Source organism: Neopsephotus bourkii, unplaced genomic scaffold, assembly GCF_033783945.1.
Source record: "Neopsephotus bourkii isolate Nb327-2 ecotype Australia unplaced genomic scaffold, CSIRO-AGI_Nbou_v1 NB_1637, whole genome shotgun sequence".
Classification (NCBI taxonomy): Eukaryota; Metazoa; Chordata; class Aves; order Psittaciformes; family Psittacidae; genus Neopsephotus; species Neopsephotus bourkii.
In genome coordinates, this window is record NW_026902112.1 from 8,070,881 (window position 1) to 8,088,957 (window position 18,077).

The 18,077-nt window shown below is 41.6% G+C and overlaps 1 protein-coding gene across 4 annotated transcripts in view; it reads right to left on the reverse strand.

The window, feature by feature from the left end:
• Positions 1-18,077, reverse strand: part of COL22A1 (collagen type XXII alpha 1 chain) — a 221,721-nt gene that overhangs the window by 32,403 nt on the left and 171,241 nt on the right. For all 4 annotated transcript variants that reach the window (XR_009728580.1, XM_061374148.1, XM_061374149.1 and 1 more), the window contains 7 exons: positions 16,414-16,467; positions 14,081-14,134; positions 12,447-12,551; positions 11,884-11,928; positions 8,799-8,876; positions 5,122-5,157; positions 4,737-4,790 (listed from right to left, as the gene is read on the reverse strand). Coding sequence is in view for 3 of the 4 variants with exons in the window: in XM_061374148.1 (XP_061230132.1) it covers positions 4,737-4,790; positions 5,122-5,157; positions 8,799-8,876; positions 11,884-11,928; positions 12,447-12,551; positions 14,081-14,134; positions 16,414-16,467 (426 nt within the window). In the remaining variant the exon portion in view is untranslated. The remainder of the gene's footprint in view (positions 1-4,736; positions 4,791-5,121; positions 5,158-8,798; positions 8,877-11,883; positions 11,929-12,446; positions 12,552-14,080; positions 14,135-16,413; positions 16,468-18,077) is intronic.

Here is an 18,077-nt window from a genome sequence, read left to right on the forward strand (position 1 = left end):
TTAATATAATTAAAAAGTTATTAATTCAATGTTTATGTTAATTAAAATGATCATAATCAAAATGCAGAAAGAGCCTATTAAATTTGTGCACTCACTGCTAATAGTAGGGCAGGAGAATGTCTCATTCAGATTGTTTTCTAATCTATGGGAATTAAATAGGTATGTTGAACAGAAGCATTTTATCTCCCAGCAGACAAAGGGAAAAATGGATGCTTTCCCAAAAATGTGCAGTGTAAGCTTAAGGCCAGAGAGCGTCTGCTCCTTTAGAGGTACCTTTTTCAATGCAACAAGGGAAAACAAGGTGGAAGCCATAAATAAGAACATACAGGGACACAAACCTGACCGACAAATAAGGGAGGAAGTGATGGGAACTAAAGTTGGACAGTCACACTAATTGATGAAGACATCTGAGAGTGTGAGGAGGCTTAATCCAGCAAGGTTATCTGATCCAAGGTGTTGCCACTTTGGAAATGAAGGGAAAAGGAAGAAATCAGAAACAAAATAAAATAAGATAGAGACCTAACAAGAAACAAACCTTGCAACTCACACTAATTGGATGGGCTATCAAGAAACCACAGTCTGCACTTCCAGGAAGATCAAGCTGGACCTAGCAAGTGGTAAGATTATAAACTGGGGGGCTCCTGAACTAGAAGTGCAGGAATTGATAGAGATGTAGAAAAGCATGAGGGGATGTGCATAGGAAAAGGAAGCAGTGAGAAACAAGCAGGGGAGTAGACAGACAAGGGTATAAAAGAGGCTGTATAAATATGTTACAGAATCACAGAATCATAGAACCAACTAGGCTGGAAAAAATCTTTAAGATCATCATGCCAGCCATACCCCAGGACTGTCAAGACCATCACTAAACCATGTCACTGAGGACCTCATCTACATGTTTTTTTAACACATCTAGGGACAGTGATTCCATCACTGCTCTGGGAAGCCTGTTCCAAGACCTCATTACCCTCTCTGTCTGTAAAAGGGGCTGGTCAGTGAAATTGTCTGGCTGAGCCCTCCACCTGATCTCTATGACCCTATCGTATCTTCTTATTAATCCTTTCTTAACTCTCTTTTAGCATAATGTGTATGTATGCATGCTACAAGGACTAAGCAAGACTTGCATGTGCGTATTACTGAAAACTGGTGCCAGCTACTGCAATCAGACTGGGATCTTGGCTCCCCAGCCTATCTGCCAGCTACTGGAGTGACTGTAGGGGTCTTCAACCTACAGACTCTGGGATGGGAATTGTGTTCCTTCCCAAAACCACATAGTGGATACCAGCATGAGCAAAGCGAATGGATAGCTGGCATGGGACCACAGGTGACCTGGTGTCAGTCAGGATGGTGCAAGCATCTGTATCTTCCCCAGTCCTGGTGCGTGTGCATTGCAGAGGATGTGTATTCATCAGCAAACTTCAAGCTAGACCAGCTGGCAAGGAGGGGACCAGTATCTCTCAGTAAATGAGATTGGCCAATGTCTCTGAAAGAAGGTGCTTAAGGCCACACTTTTTAAAATATTTGATGCAGGCATCCTGCCCTCTTAAAATGTGATTTGGACTTTTTCTGTTCTTCCCAAAAGCAAGTGCAAGCCATAGAATCATGGAATAGTTAGGGTTGGAAAGGACCTTAAGATCATCTTTGTGATATTTGAAGTAATTAGGGGCATGAAAGTAGGCACAGTATGTAGTAGCCTTGATATGGAACTGGTTATTCCTATTATAGGGGAAAAGAAAGACCACAACAATAACTACAGAAAATAATTTTCAGGCTTTAAAAATCAGAGTTTTAGTTAACCAGGGGAAAAAAGAAAAATCAAATTTAAGGACAAGCCAATATGTACTAGCTTTGTCCCCAAAGAAGAGAACTGTAGGGATTTATGGACGTCACAGAATCATAGAATGGTTTGGGCTGGAAAGAGCCTTAAGATCATTCAGTTCCAAACCCCTTCCGTGGGCAGGGATGCCTCACACTAAACCATGTCAACCCAAGGTTCTGCCCAAAATGGCCTGGAACACTGCCAGCGATGGAGCATTCACAACTTCTTTGGGCAGCCTGTTCCAATGCCTCAGCACCCTCACAGTAAAGAACTTCCTTATATCTAACCCAAACTTACCCTGTTTTAAGTTTAAACCCATTACCGCTTGTTCTATTGCTACAGCCCCTACTATCCAAATAAACACCAAACCTTTTGCTAAGAGGAATGGAATAAAACCAAACCAGCATGACTGCACTGTACACATAGACAAGGATTTTCAAACCCAACTTTTAATAGAATGAAGCACTGCCCTGAGAACTTCTGTTGTTTGATTGAACTTAATGTTTCAAAAGGTGATCCTGGTCAGTGCTGTTGCAAACAATATGGCACATGCTTTTAGGGCATGAGAAAGAAGCTAGAACGGAGTCATGTGTAAAACCCAATCTATTTACTTACAGGAGGTAATTCTGGCCAAAGCTATTGCAAAAGAAGTATTGACTTTTCCACCTCCCCAAATATAACTGTAAATCTGATTTGCAGTATCAGGGAATACAACTCATAGCAGACACTAAGAGTATCTGGTGAGTCCACAACTGGAAAAAATAGAGAATAACTTAATGTATGTAAATGTGATTTAAAAGAATTATTCAGTCCCACAAAAAAATTAAATGGGATATAGTTGCAAAGGCTACAGCAAAAAATAAGACACCAAGGCAAGTAATTGAAGCTATTACCAATGAATGGCTTGGGAGTTGCATGGTAAATTCATATTAGCAATTCAAATTGAAGCTTTCCTGATGACATACGGTTTAAACACAACAGAGTACAAAAATGGGCATGCTTCAAAGAATACAGGAACACCACATTGATACACAAGAGTGCAAAAGCAGAACAAAAAATCCTTTGTACTAGTCATAAATGAAAGTGGAGATCAGGAAACTGCAAATGCATGATCTTGTCAGAGTAGGTATCCCTGCTGTTACATCAAGGAATGTTGGAATGTGCCCTGTAGCTGCATTTACACTTCCTGAAATGCAGGTGGAATTGCTTAACAGGCTATCAGTCAGGATACAGAGAGCTCCTAAAGGCTATATTGAGTGCAATTAAAACAAATGGTGTAATAAAGGATGCGTTTTATCAGTACCATACGGAATGGTTCTGTTTGGGTAATTTCTGCAGGGAAAGGGGGAGATGTAAAGACTGTAATACTTCTTCTCCGAGAGCTGACCAGCTAATGCTGATCTGAGTAGAGCCAGAAAGAGACTCACAAAAGCTGGCTCTGTCACTCTTCTCACACAATACAGTTGTACTAAACCCATCTATTGAAGCTCCTGTTTAAAATGGCTTTATTGAAAATATCAGACATCTGAGACAAAGTAAAGATCTAGAGGCAGTCAGCAGGACACAATCAATTCTGAACCTGTAGCTGCTCAGGGACACAGGGTGATGAAGGCAAAGAACCATTTTTGCTATCATAGTCTCTGAAGGAATACTCTCCCCACAATAATTTGTGTTGTGATAAAGTAAGTGGGAAGAAAACTAAGCCTTCTTCTCCAGACATTGCAGGATGAAAGCCTATCCATCCCATGAGAAAGTACACCCTTTAAGGCAGCTGATGTACATCATTAAAGCAACACAAGAGCTCAAAAGCACTTTGCATGGACTTTGTGAAAACTGATACCATTTCAGACATAGAATCACAAAATCATAAAATGCTTTGGGTTGGAAAAGGACCTGAAGATCGTCCAGTTCCAACCCCTTGTCATGAGCAGGAATGCCTTACACTAGACCATGTTGCCCAAGGCTCTATCCAATCTGGCTTTGAACACTGCTAGGAATGGAGCATTTACCACTTTTTTGGCCAACCTGTGCCAGTGCCTCACCACCCTCACAGTAAAGAACTTCTTTCTATCCAACCTGAACTTTCCCTGTTTTCGTTTGTACCCCTTACTCCTTGTAATGATGCATTATGATACATGACAGCATCACAAAGAAGCTCTGAGAAAAACTACAAAAGCCCACTGCCTCCTTCCCACAGCAATCCCTTAACAGGCACAAATCCAAAGATCAAGTCTTTCAAACTCTTCAGAGCCTCCTCATTGGTTTTATTCCAGGACTGGTTTCCACATCACAGAGCGGGCTGACCAGCAGAGTTTAAAACACTCCTCTTTTTGATTCCACACTGCGACAAAACCAGTCAGTGAGACGGGTCAGCTTTCCAGCTGGGTGCCTGCCACGTTTCTCTATATCCCTCAGCTCCATGACTCACCCACTGAGATGGCACAAGTGAGAACAATGCACCGAGAGGTTAAAATGTCAGTTCTCGTGCACAGTAGCAGAAGAAAAATGAACTCACATGAGTTTTTTAACAGCTGTGGCCCAGTTTTCATAGATATATTATAGGTTACTTATCTCAGCAGCTTCTAAGAAGTTCCTAGATAGCTTAAATATCATCCTTTCCCAGTGTGGGATTGTTCCCCAGTGTATGCTGCCAAGTCCCATCTCTAGTGTCATTTAAAAGTGGTTCACTGGTAAAGATCACCACTTTCCTTGAGACAACCCTCCTTAGCCTAACTGCTTTTCCCCCTGACATTCTAACTTGTAAGAGCTTCACTTCTGTGAATCATCTCCCTTCGACCATCCTAGTAACACTCAATGGTTGCAGTTGAGTAGGAGCTCAGTTTTTAGGGAAATCAGATTTTCTAATTAGAAATTAGATTTGAGCAGATTTCTTGAGCACTTACACTTTTAGTTTACTTACATCCTGGCCAGGAGGCCCCTGTGGTCCAGGGATACCAGGTACACCGCGGGGACCCTTGCAGGGAGAGAACAGACAAACCCAGTAAGGACAGCAGTAGTTATTAAGGGTTAAACTCATTCTTTCTTTTTGTAAGACTATTAAAGGTAAGGAAAAGTTGTCACCATGCCAAGAGTCCCAATCAGCTGTTTCTCACAACTCAATATAGCAGACAAGTAGTTGCTAATGCACAAGAGAAGTCCTTTTAAGGGTCACGCAGACTGTGACCCTACAATCCTTGGGCAAGGAGAAACTAACCATGCCTTCATCAAGTAATTGGTAGAAATGCAATTAGTGGGGTTGTCCCCTCCCCATAAAATCTGGGTGTAATTAGAAAGACATACTGTACCAATGACCCTTTGTCTCCTGGAGGTCCCACTGGGCCCTGCGAACAGAAAAGAGCAATCAAAGCACTGAAAATGCTGATGAGGCTGGGTCCTGAAGCACCAACATAAAATTGGAGTAGGAAGAGTGAGGAAAAAGAGAAAGTCTGATAGGCTGCTCACACAGACATTGTTGGGGTGTAGAATACTCACAGCAGGATGTTTAAAGGAATGTCATAGGCAGAGTGAGAAAGAAAGAGAGAAAAAGGGACCAGAGGGGTCAGCTGTATGCTAACATGGTACTTGTCTGCCTGAGCCCTGTACTAAATTACCACAGACAAAGAATATCTGAAGTTGGAAGGGACCCATAAGGATCATTGTGCCCAACTCCCTGCTCCTTGCAGGACTGCCTAAATCTAAACCATATGACTAAGACCATCATTCAGGTGGTCCTTGAACTCTGACAGGCTTAGTGCTGTGACCACTTCCCTAGGGATCGTGTTTGTGTGACTGACTGCCCTTTCAGTGAGGAACCTTTTCCCAGTGTTCAATCTGAACTTCCCCTGATGCAGCTTCATTTGATTTTTTCATGTCCTATAGCTGATCACCAGAGAGAGAAGATCAGCACCTCCTCCTGCACTACCCTCCTTGGGCCCTGGGGAGCCCCACCAGTGACTGGCCACCAGCCTGATGTAACCACATTTACTATATTCACATTAAAACCTGTTTGTAACATGCTTGAGCATGGGTGAGATCAGGAATCCGAGTCTGGGTCATAGAATATTAGTGGGCCTGAAACCACGAGCTGGTAAGGACGAGAGGACTGAGTGCCAGCAACTGGAGGACATAAGGATGCAGAGGCCCGAGTACTGGGAAAAGTAGGTGCCCAGGACCAGCTGCTGGAAAGATCCACATTTCGTTTATATATCCCAACAGTGGCCTTCAAACCTCATCAGCCAGAGAGGAGAAGAGGGACTGAGACATTCTTGATCATGCTCCTGAGAGTGCTGTTTAGGTTTATGTGAGTGTTCATAAAGCATTGTCCTCTGCTTTGGTCTGCACAGCCGCACATGTATGTGTGTGAATTGCATGTGCATATGCCCATTAACACCGTGTGCTTAGCAGCATTACTGGCTGGACCTGAGGACATAGAACCCCAGCACCTTCATATTTGTTGGGCTGGAACAGGACAGTTCCCCCAGGTCCTGAAGACCACTGTAATCTGTGACCTCTAACAAAAGGAAAAGCATCCCACAGAACCTTTGTACCCTTAAATAAGGTCAAAGTAGGGAGTGCAGTGGACCTGCATAAGCTGTTTGTTTGGGGATGTGATTTAAAAAGGTGTAGCTGAGTAGAGTGAGCCACTAGAAGGTATCCACTTCTATAGGGACAACACAGAAGTGATGGAATATCCATACCCAGTCAAATACACCCAAAAAGAGGCTTGACCTCACATCTCTGGGTTTGTGTTTGAATAAATTGTCTCACACCAAGACTTTTCAACCTTTGGTTTCTATTTCAGACACATTAATTCACTAATCCTCATACAGTCCTCCATGCAAGACACCTTAATGCTCTGCTTAAGTGAAGACTAAATACAAATTCTGAACTCATAGTAATATGAACAGGGCAAGGCAAAACACGAGCAAAACCCTTTTACTTATGCAGCACACACCTCTATTAGGCAGCTTTAGCATAAGCATGTGAATTCACCCTGTTTCTCTTCTTCTGGTTCAGAGGGAAGAACACACTCTGCTAATACTCAGTTTATGGCTCAGCGTTAGGCAACTGAATACTTTAGCAGACAAAGTAAGAAAATCATCATCTATATGTACCTTCTGTGCAGGAGCAAAGCCCAAGAGGAGCTAAAGGGCACAGGAGGAAACAGGGCGAGAACTCTAATTAGAAAGAGTTGCTGCCTCTCAGCTCTGAAGCTGAAAGTATTATACACACAGTGTTTCCACATTGCTAAAAAGGGTATAGGCTGACACCTTTAATTCAGTACGTGATATGCAATGAAGCAGCTCTACTAACTTTACTCCTTTCTTTCTGTGGGACTCAGTCTTCGTTAAAGCCTGATGTATTCAAGGTTATACAATGGTTTCCAGATTCCAGAGTCTTTGCACAGGAGCTGAGGTTATGATAAATCTACAGTGGAGAAAACTATTGTAATAGTTGTTGAAAAATGTATTTAGGGAAGCAGATTACATAAATAAAGAGAAATCGATCAGGAAAGTGTGATACTTATCCTAAGTGGCTACTTATCCTAAGAGTGGTCAAATAATGATGACTCACAAAAAAGGTGGTCTTCTGGTGTGAGACAAGAAATATCTATATTTGGTATCAAATTCTTAGTTATTTATGTTCATAAATCAGCAGATGCTTATGTTCATAAATTAGCAGATGCTTCAAGCAGATGCTTGAAGAATAACTTTGTCATCTAGTGTACATCAGGATGCAGAAGTGAACTCATCTACCCCTGCACTGAATGTAAAAATCAGTAATTAAAAGCAACTCACAAGCTAGTGACTTTCAAACAAACCAGATACTCATTTGCTAATCTCTTTTTAATATTAATGACTGAACATGAAGAAATGCAAGAACATCACTCTTCCTTAGATAAATCATAACAAATAGCACTCAGCAAATCTTCAGTCATTGGTAACTGTGAGGACCATGAAGGCCATGACAGAGTCACAATGCAAAACATGACTGACCCAGTCTGCTTTACTTGATATAGTATTCAGCTTGGTAAAAGCAAATATGAAGTGGAAACCTAGCTCAGAAAACCAGATTTGTCATCCAGGATTACACAGCAATATGATATCATTTTAAAGGTAATTTCCTGTACTAATTAGGAAACTTGTATCTAGATAACCAGAGCATGAAAATATTGACTGTGATTGGTACAGTATCATGGTGTGTACAAGGGGTTGCAAAAGAACACAAGGTCTCAGATACTACCTAACAGTTACAGCTAGGAATAAAGTTTGATTCCTCCTAAACATCTCACTTGCAAATTCAGAGCACATCTGGAGGTCTCTGAGCAGGGCTGCAGTCAGAGTACTTCCAACCTCCCCTCATCTCAAAAGCAGTTGTACATGACAAGTACTGAAATGATCAAAGCCCAGCAATATGAAAATCCAAACTTTCCATAGCAGACTCCCAGATAGAGGGACCAGAGATGAGGCCAGATCTGGATGTTTTGAGGGAAAGTATGGGGACCCTGGCTCTCTTGGAATGCAGCAATTTAAGCAACCTGATCTTGTATTTTCCCATCAGTGCTGACTATGTCACTGATGTGGGCGTGTGTGTCACACTCATCACTTCCAATAAGGTGACAGCAAGGTTCCGTCTGGCCAGTAGACCAGACCTGCTGGTTCAGCACACATCTCAACTCACATCGACAGCCAATGTGTCAAGATGACACAGAAAAGTCAGGAGTAACAGCCAGTGATATCAATTGCTCCTATAGCACTTCTCTGACTTTCAACTAAAAATGAGCGCATCAAGAGCTCTCACAACAGACGGGTAGACATATGAGCCACAAATGGCAGCTTCTCGACTAGTTTGCCATTTCCGTCTTCAGAGGGTGAAATGTCCAACATGCTCTTGGCACAGCTGAGCACAGGCAACGCATTCCCAAGGTGGTGATAGATAAGTCATTGCCTTGATACAGATTGCAGCAGGACCTGGTACTTACAGGAGGTCCAGCCAGCCCAACTCCTGGTGCACCTCTGTCTCCTGGCTGTCCAGGGAGGCCGGGAGGTCCCCTCTCACCCTGAAACAAAGAAAGAAGATAAGGGCTTTGTGCACTGTTGGGAACACGTAGAACCACAGAATAGTTTGGTGGTGGAAGGGACCTTCAAAGCTCATCTAGTCCAACCCCCCTGCAATGAGCATGGACATCTTTGTCTAGATCAGGTTGCCCAGAGTCACATCCAGCCTGGCCTTGAATGTCTTCAGGGATGGCAGGGGGGTTGGAATTTGATGATCTTCAGGTCCTTTCCAACCCTAACTATTCTATGATTCTATGGTTCATCCACCTCCTCTCTGGGCCACCTGTTCCAGTGTTTTATCACCCCCCATTGTGAAGAATTTTTTCATTACATATAGTCTGAATCTCCCCTCTTTTAGTTTTAAACCATCACCCCTCATCCTATCACAGCAGACCCTGCTGAAAGGTCTCTCCCCATCTTTCTTATAGGCCTATTTTAAGTACTGAAATGCAGTCAGGTTCCGCAACAAACATAACACTGATACATCCTGACCTGATCCTGCCCACAGAGGAACCATATCAAGTTGTGACAGCATGGGGATATGGTGATAGATAGCATGTGACAGCTACTGTCACATCACGCCAAGAAAATAGCCCCCTCCCTCTACAGACCTCCAGACCACCTCTGTGAGCACTCAGACAATGTCACTGTGTGCCACATCACATAACAGAGCAGGCACACAACCTCTACAAGTATTTTATTTTAGTGCGCAACATCCTTCTTCCAATAATTCCCTCTGCCTGCAGATTATTAGATACCCTCCTCAGCTTGGGGAAATTCTAAGTACCGTAATGTGATTTTCTTTCTGTCTTTCAGTGCTAGATGGCTAACCTGCAAACATTGTTTAATATTTAGAATCATAGAATCAACTAGGTTGAAAAAGACCTTTAAGATCATTAAGTCCAACCTTTACCTCAGGACTGCCAAGTACACCAGTAACCCCTGTCACTGAGGGCCACATCTACATGCCTTTTAAATGCATCTGGGAACAGTGATTCCACCACTGGCCTGGGCAGCCTGTTACAATGCCTGATCATCCTTTTGGTGAAGAAATTGTCCCTAATCTCCAGTCTAAATGTCCCCTGGTGCAGCTTGAGGTCATTTTCTTGTGTCCTATCACTTGTTACTGACCCCACCTTGCTACAGCCTCCTTTCAGGCAGTTGTAGGGAGCAATAAGGTCCCCCCTGAGCCTTCTCCAGACTGAACTCCCCAGGTCCCTCAGCAGTTCCCCATCACACTTGTGTGCCAGGCCCTGCACCAGCTCCATTGCCCTTCTCTGGACCAGCTCCAGCACCTCAATGTCTCTCTTGTATTCTAGGTGTGGCCTCACCAGTGCCAAAAATTTACCCATGGAAGAAAGAACTAGGAATGTTTGGTTACATCTTAATGGTCTCCTTTCTTTCACCAACATAGGCCTGCCCACAGAAGTGTATGATCAGTTCTGGGGGCAAAAAAATTAGTCGGCAGTTCTACCATTGTCTCCAGAGGACTATGCTGCAAAAGGAGAGACTGCTTTTCTAGAAAGAAGGATTTTCAATAGTAAAACCTGCAGAGCACAGAAAACTACTTGGCACTGTTTAAAGGACATTGTAGTTGGAGGGCTAAGAAAGAATTTAGTTGCAATACTTAAATTTGAAGTCTGTTCTCTTGTAATCAAGTAAGATTTCTGTGGACTGTATTGCAGCTCTGAGATTTGGTCTCATGTTGGCAGTAGATTCATAACAATGAATCTTATTCATGTTATTTATTGTTATGCTATTTCCAATAATATAGAAGCATGATAGAAAAATCATTACCCATAGATTCTGCGCACCCAAAGTTCAGTCTGTAATACTTCCTATTTTTTCCTTTCCTTTGTTCCTTCTTAAACTAATCTTATATTACAAAGAAACAATGCTGCAAAGAGGGTGAAAGAAAACGTATTCTGATTAGTTCAAACATTCCAGCAGATCCTTTCGCTCTATTTTATTGAAGAACATAATTTCAATCCAAAAAGTTCAATAGCGTTTCCCCATGCACAATTAAGATTCTTTCCATCTTTTGTTGATATTGAATAAGGCATTTCATGAGGTTGTTTTAAGTGTTTTTTTTTTCTGACTTTAATGTTAATTCTCAGCCTATTATTGTGTTCTGAACTCTCCAAAGATAAATACAACTGAATACAATGCATTTATACAGAACGCAGCAAAATGAAAGCATTTCACAGCAGTCTGGTTATTTCAAATATATAGGACCAAGATGGATTTAATCTCCTACTGCAATATTCCTATTAATATCATTTATAGAATCAGTTTTAATTTCCCATTCTTCTTCCAATCCAGATGAGGACACAGTCATTTCAAAGAGGAGAATTTCTAATGTGTCTGATTGAAGGTTCAAGCAGAAACCAGATACTCACAGAAGCAAAGGGTTTTGCTGTTGTATTCCTTTCTCTACTTGCTGTGTATTTATAAGGGAATACAGATCATTTTCAGCTGAAGAAATTAGTGTCATTAACATCATCAACTATGTAGTCTTTACCTTAACTACAAAACATGAGGGCAATCCAGGACTACCTGGTCCCATTGGAAAACGATTCACAGCTTCCTTGGAGAGAGATGAGTGCTACAGAGGAGTGCTGTTTGTGGAGCTGACAGGCAGCCTCAAGAGTAGATCATCCTTTACCTACGCAATGCCTCTCTAGCTGTGTGGATTAGAGGTCTCCAGTCACAGTTTCCCTTAAAAAGCGTGCATTGAGCCCTTAGTCTGTGTTGAATCCATACAATGCTGGAAGGGTTTTTAAATGTGGATAGTGAACACAGCTAATTCATATCTTAATCATCTTACATCTACATCAATAAAGAAATCTTTAATAAAGAAAGGAACTTCCTAAAAGGCTGGAAGTGCACCTTTGAGCGGCAGTTTCGCAAACTCTTATTTTCCAGTGAAAAGCAGACTTGTTTTCACCATAATTTTTTCTTCAGTTCCAGCAATTGAGAGAGCCAGTCCACAATAAAGTCCATGCTCACCTTGTGTCCAAAGGGTCCCGGCAAGCCTGGAGGGCCTCTTTGCCCCTGAAGTGACAGAGTCAAAACCAGAAAACAGTTACCATGCAGCCAAACAGGAGTCTGGACTTCAACACAGTCAAGGCAAAAAGCATCCCCACCAACACCCTCCTTATCTCATACTGTCCTGGTGACATTTTACTGATAACATGTAAGCAAATTAAATAATCTGCTAACTCATCTGGAATTAAATGATTTTAGGGAACTGCCTATCAAGATAATCTTTACTGGTCCCAAAGACAACAGCTACTCCTTCTGGAGGTCTCCATTTTCAATGGCCACCATACCACATTGAAGGGGATTTAATGTTCAGAAATACAGCTTCAATTCTTTCTGCCTTTTTGGACGTAGCTTTGTGATCTGCAGCATTTTTGCACAGCCAGGCCCTTTGTATCTTCAGGTAGACAGTCTGTGATGACTTGTGACAATGCAACCGAACTCTATCACAAATTCAGTGTTCTGCAGAAGTCATGCTTATCTACCGCATATTGAGGTACTCAAGCACAAAGCTTGCCAGCAGTACTTACCTGTTCTCCATCTTTACCCTTACCAGGCAAACCTGGCTCCCCAGCACGCCCTGGCTCACCAGCTGGCCCAGGTAAACCCATTTTTCCTTCTTTTCCAGGATCACCCTGTAGAAGACAATTCAGCAAAACTCTTAGTAGCGTACATAAATCATTCAGGTCTTTCATTGGGACTGAAATATACACTTTTTCAAGCCTTCTCATCTTAATTTTTCTTGGCATCATAGGAAAGCCTGTTTTACAGGAAGTCTTTTCCTTCAGTAATCTCAAGGCATGAGTAATTTTCTTTAAGGAAAGTAAAACAAGACTTCAAAATGCTGGAGGAACCAGCTATATGTGACAGTGTGCTTCCCCCCCCTGCAAATCAGGGTTGTTTCCTATAACCCTGCTTAAATGATAACTGCTAATGGCAATTGTAAGGGATGCATCCAGCTGAAAGTGGAAAGAGATAATACAATAGCTAAGGGCTAATTTGAACAATGCACCCACCTAACCAAGTGCTTGTCAATGCCTGACTCCAGCTAAATTTGGAAGAAACTAACATCTGAAATTGATATGCAAATATGGCAATCGTCTTACTCTATAGATAGTGGGCAGCCCAGAATTCATTAAGCTTTCCTGCACAGCACCGGGCTGCATGCCACGATCTCCTCCTGAGCAGGGACACCTCTCAAGGTTGCTCCTCTGAGGAGTTAAGGATGCAAGAGGATCCTTCCTGAACCTCATAACTCAGTGGCAAGGTCTCCCTGACAGTTTTGTCTGACACTGCCCTCTATGCAGTAAAGAAACTTGTCATCAAATCTTATTAAACCACCATCACATTTACCACTGAACTTTGTTAACTCGCTGTCTTATATCAATAAAATATATTGTTACTTCTTTCTTGCGAGCAAAGTGCATGACTCCATCCACCACAGTATATGAGAAAGCCCTTCATCCACACATGACCCTGAGGTAGATCTCAGTAATCTGGAAGATGATTTGACTTAATGGGCTGGGATTCATCCCCTTTTAAACTCCTTAAGTATGCATTATGCGGCCATATTTCTGATTAATCATTCCTATACCAGCAAACAAGGGTCAGGGACACCAGCATGCTGGGCTCTGCAATGTGTAAGTAAATGACATCAGGAAGCTCATTGCCTAGCTATGAGATGGGACATAACAGTTAGGCAAGGCAGGCAAAAGGTAAGGAAGGATGCATTTGAAAGTTAGCTAATGATCCAGTTACAACATCTTATCAGGAAAGCAGAAATCTCAGTTTCCTAACCATGAAAACCAGTTTTTCTTCCAGCTTTCGGTTTACAGTGATGAACAGGAGGTATTTAAATCTCCAAACCCCTGCTCCTAGCAGGTGATGAAAACAGCAGATCACCATTACAAAATGTGTAGCAGTGGGTTCACTATATCCAGTTGCATCTTAGTGGTTTTATTAAGTAAATTATAAAGCTGCAGCAGGGTGAAAACTTTACAGCATGTGTAATAGACAAGATGATCTAATGAGCCCATGTGGCTTAACCATCCACTAACATAATTTCCCACTCCGGACTGCTTCTCTTGCAGGTTACTTAAAATTACAGAATCATAGGATAATGCCCAAGAAGCAAAGAAAGTAATTAATGAAAGAACAAACTCACCTTTTCCCCTTTTTCTCCTTCTTTTCCTGGTAGCCCAGGGTGTCCAGGCACACCCTGGAGATAAAAGAATTTTAAAGCTTAAAACCTTCTTTTCAGGCAGTTTTGATGCTAAAGCAACTGGACTGACCCATGGGGTTAGTACACCCTATCTCAAGGATTAATATCAGTTTTACATTTCCCAGTACAGGCTACCTGTAATCCAGAGAATACCACAGAAAAGCTGTGTACCAAGTCCTTAAAGAAGGGTTGGGGCTTTTTATTTTCAATATAAAAAGGAGCTGAAAAGCAAAAGCAGAAGTTGAGCTAATCCCAGATTTGTGCATTCTCCTTCCACCTATAACCACATTTTTTCACTCCATGAAATCCTCAGCAGCTCTTAATCCATTACCAACAAACTCCCAATCAAAACCTCTGTATCAGAGATGCCCAAAGTCTCACAATAGTGTTTTTCTTATGGCTGCTGCTTTCCAAAACTATACATTGTAAAACAGCTATTTCATTTTACCTCTATTTCAGTTTTTAATCCTTTTCACAGCCTGGCAAATCTCAAAGGATTCCTTGTCAAAACATCTATAGATGATGTAGAGCTCTAAATTAAATCCTGTAATTTCTTAACTCACCAAAACACAGTATGGAGTGGTACTCCATTTTAAGATGAGAAATGATGTCCTGGCACCAGTGCAATTGGATTGACTCCTGTAACGCATGGGACCCCAGCTGAGAGTTGATTCCCACTCGTGACTCAGGGACATAACAAAGTATGGGTTTTGTCACAGTGTATTCAGCAGAGTATATATGTCTGTGTTCCTTGTGACAACAGTGAGATTGTGAGACACTGCATGGCCCCATGAGTAAACACCTATAGAGCTGGCATAAAACCAATTGTTTTTCTAAGGGTATAAAAGCAGGACCCCCTTGTAGCTGATTCCGTTGCCTCACCTATGGGTGGATGAACCACGAAGGAACTTTCCCAGTCACCTGAGACTCCTGGCATTGGCTGCAACAGGGCTTCCTAGCTGGAATTGTGGGCCTGGATGATGATTCAGTGGTGATTGGTGATGTATTTCTTCTTAACCTCTGTTCTTTCTACGCAGTAATGATTTGATGTATTGCTGCTTTCCCTCTGTACTTTACTGATACATATATATCTGATTTGCTTTATTGTACTTATTTACTATATATAGATATATAACCCATTTGCCTTAGTGTGCTTGTTTGCTTTAGTGTGTTAATATGCTTGGTTCAATAAACTACGCATGGTATAGTATGATAGTGTATGGCCGCTTTTTTGCATACCCTGCCTGTCATCAGAACACCTCTTCAGAATGGATGCAATAATTATTTTCCTTTCTCTACCAGTAAAGATTATTTCCAGCTGTATTAGCTTTTACAGATAATATATTGGGATCACTGGTATGGAAGTTTGCTTAAATGAATATGAAATTGAAAATGGTCTTCACTTTCAATATCATCTTTCAGTTTGAAATTTAATCACTATATGAATACAATCAAATTTACCTCACAATTAGTAGAAAGGCAATTTAAGATTTCTTGGATTGCCCAGACAATAAACTCTGCCTTAAGGAGCCCCTTGTGCTAAACCACTGTGCCTGAATACGTTAGAAGATGGGGTCTAACTGCTGTGTTTCACTTACTCGCATGCAAACAAAGAAAACCCCCAGGTACAAGAAAGAAAATTACACTGGTGAACAGCGAGTAGATTAGTCCAAAGATTTTTTTGCAGACATGAAAAGCTCTATCAACTTAGCAATGATGAAAAACACTTACTGAGGTAAGGACACCATATCGATTTCAAGGCTTTGATTGCAGGACCAAATACTTACATGCTTTCATAATAAAAATGGATGTTTACCATGCAATTTTTATACCAAGAAGTCATGTTTTCAAAAGGACAGGGAAAATGGAAATGAGACAAAGGAAACAAACCCAAGACAATAAATACTGCAACTTTTCTCTTGAAGAGCTGGCAGCAAAAATCACTTTTAACCATTTGGTGTGGAATAAAGCAGCTCTGTGCCTCCCTCTTGTTACACAGAATCACAGAATCAGCTAGGTTGGAAAAGACCTTTAAGATCATCAAGTCCAACCATTACCCCAAGACTGCCAAGACCACCACTAAAGCATATCACCCTCATCTACACAAATGCGTAGGAGAATATGTTTCATGGATACATCATTCCCAGGTGTCTCATTTCAATTCAACCATACAAAAAGTGTAATGAAACACAACCTTTTGAACCTGATAATAAGCCTTGTGGAAAGGAAAACGAAATGTACCTGATGGGAAATCAAATACACTGATACATACGTACCACATTTCCTGGTAAACCTCTTGGACCTGGGGGTCCTGCTGGTCCAGTCACACCCTGTGTTAAGCAAATGAAGTGCATGTGTATGTGTAATTCATAACTTGTACCATCAGAGAATCATAGAAACACAAAATGCTTTGGGTTGGAAAGGACTTTAAGATCAGCCAGTTCCAACCCCCTGCTATGGGTAGGGACATAGAAACAAGATGTTCCAAATGAGACTAGAGTTTATGTCAGACAAGGTGCTGCACAAGAGCAAAGCAAAACACAGCATTTTTGTGAAATACCTTGTGCGGTAAAGCAGCATAAAACAATGCAAAATGGATGAGGACTCTCTTTGGGAGCCTAAAATTACATTCCATCAAAATAAATCCTAAATCTAGCTGAAAGGAAGAGAAGTCTGGTCCTGAAACATCAGAAGAATGGAGGAAATTATGTTGATTTAGAATTAAAACATCAATCTAGGTCAACAAAATATGCTTTGTTGATAATACTACCTTTTCCTGCTCTAGGGGACAATGCCTGAAAACACTCATTTACACTAAATAGATGAACAGCACAAACCATTCAGAGTGTTATAATTCAGAATTGCGTGCAAGTGACAGAGAAATCCCATGTGTGTCTCCAAGAATGCACGAGGGACATGAGAGTATTTATATTTGGGGACTTATGTCCCCATATAGATGCACATTTGGGGTTACCATGCTATATTTAGACATTTCCCACTACACTTGACCATGTAAGTTGAAGTTGCTACCTCTGCAGCTGTTTGTCACCCTGCAGTGACCAGGGTTCACCTCTCATCACAGCTTTGCAAAAAAAAAAAACAAAACAAAAGAGTTTCTACTAGGATACCTAATCCATTTAGGGCTAAACCAGACAATCTAAAACCATCTGCACCAGCAAACTGAAACAATCTGACTTGGAGTACAGAGAAATCCTTCTACTGGAAGGGCTGGGCAGCAGTATATTGCAGAAGGATAATGCAAACAGTTGGGAGATGATTAAAATCTTCCACAGCACAGCTCTTCATATAGTGAATGTCTATCTTTTTGCCTTTGGCTCACTAAAAGACAATTAAAGGTTTCCTTATTTCTTTGTTATTTACAGTCACATTCATATGTTTCAATAGAAGCACTTGGAGCAGGAGCAGTCTGTGAAAGGATGTGCCTGCATGTACCTGCATTTCCATATCAGCATCCTCCGAGCCATCAGTTTAAACAAAGAAATGGTCAAATTTGGTGGAAGAAGGACTAGGAAATCCTTCAGCCAAGAGTGAAAGGGAGCTGGAGGCAGGCAATGCAGAGTTTAGGGTCCGAGCACTGCTAAAGACAATGTCTTAAAAAGCCCAAGAAAGAAAGCTATGAACAAAAGGTGGAAGAAGAGATTTCCATGTTCTAGGGTGCTTCGTTTGTGTTTCCTATTCCCTCCTTCTCCCGGAATCATCCTCTCTCTCCATCATTATTTCAAATACTTCAGTCTCTTTCTCTGCTTGCAAAGAAAGTACGTGGCCTTTTATTCAGCTGCAAAGGGCTTAGACTCTCTTACAACAGTAAAACAGGACTTTGCTGTTCTTTAGCACACAGTCAGACAATAGAAGCACTCCCTACAACATACGCCTCAAAAAGCACTATGTGATGATCCCTCTGGTGATGGGCCTGTATTAA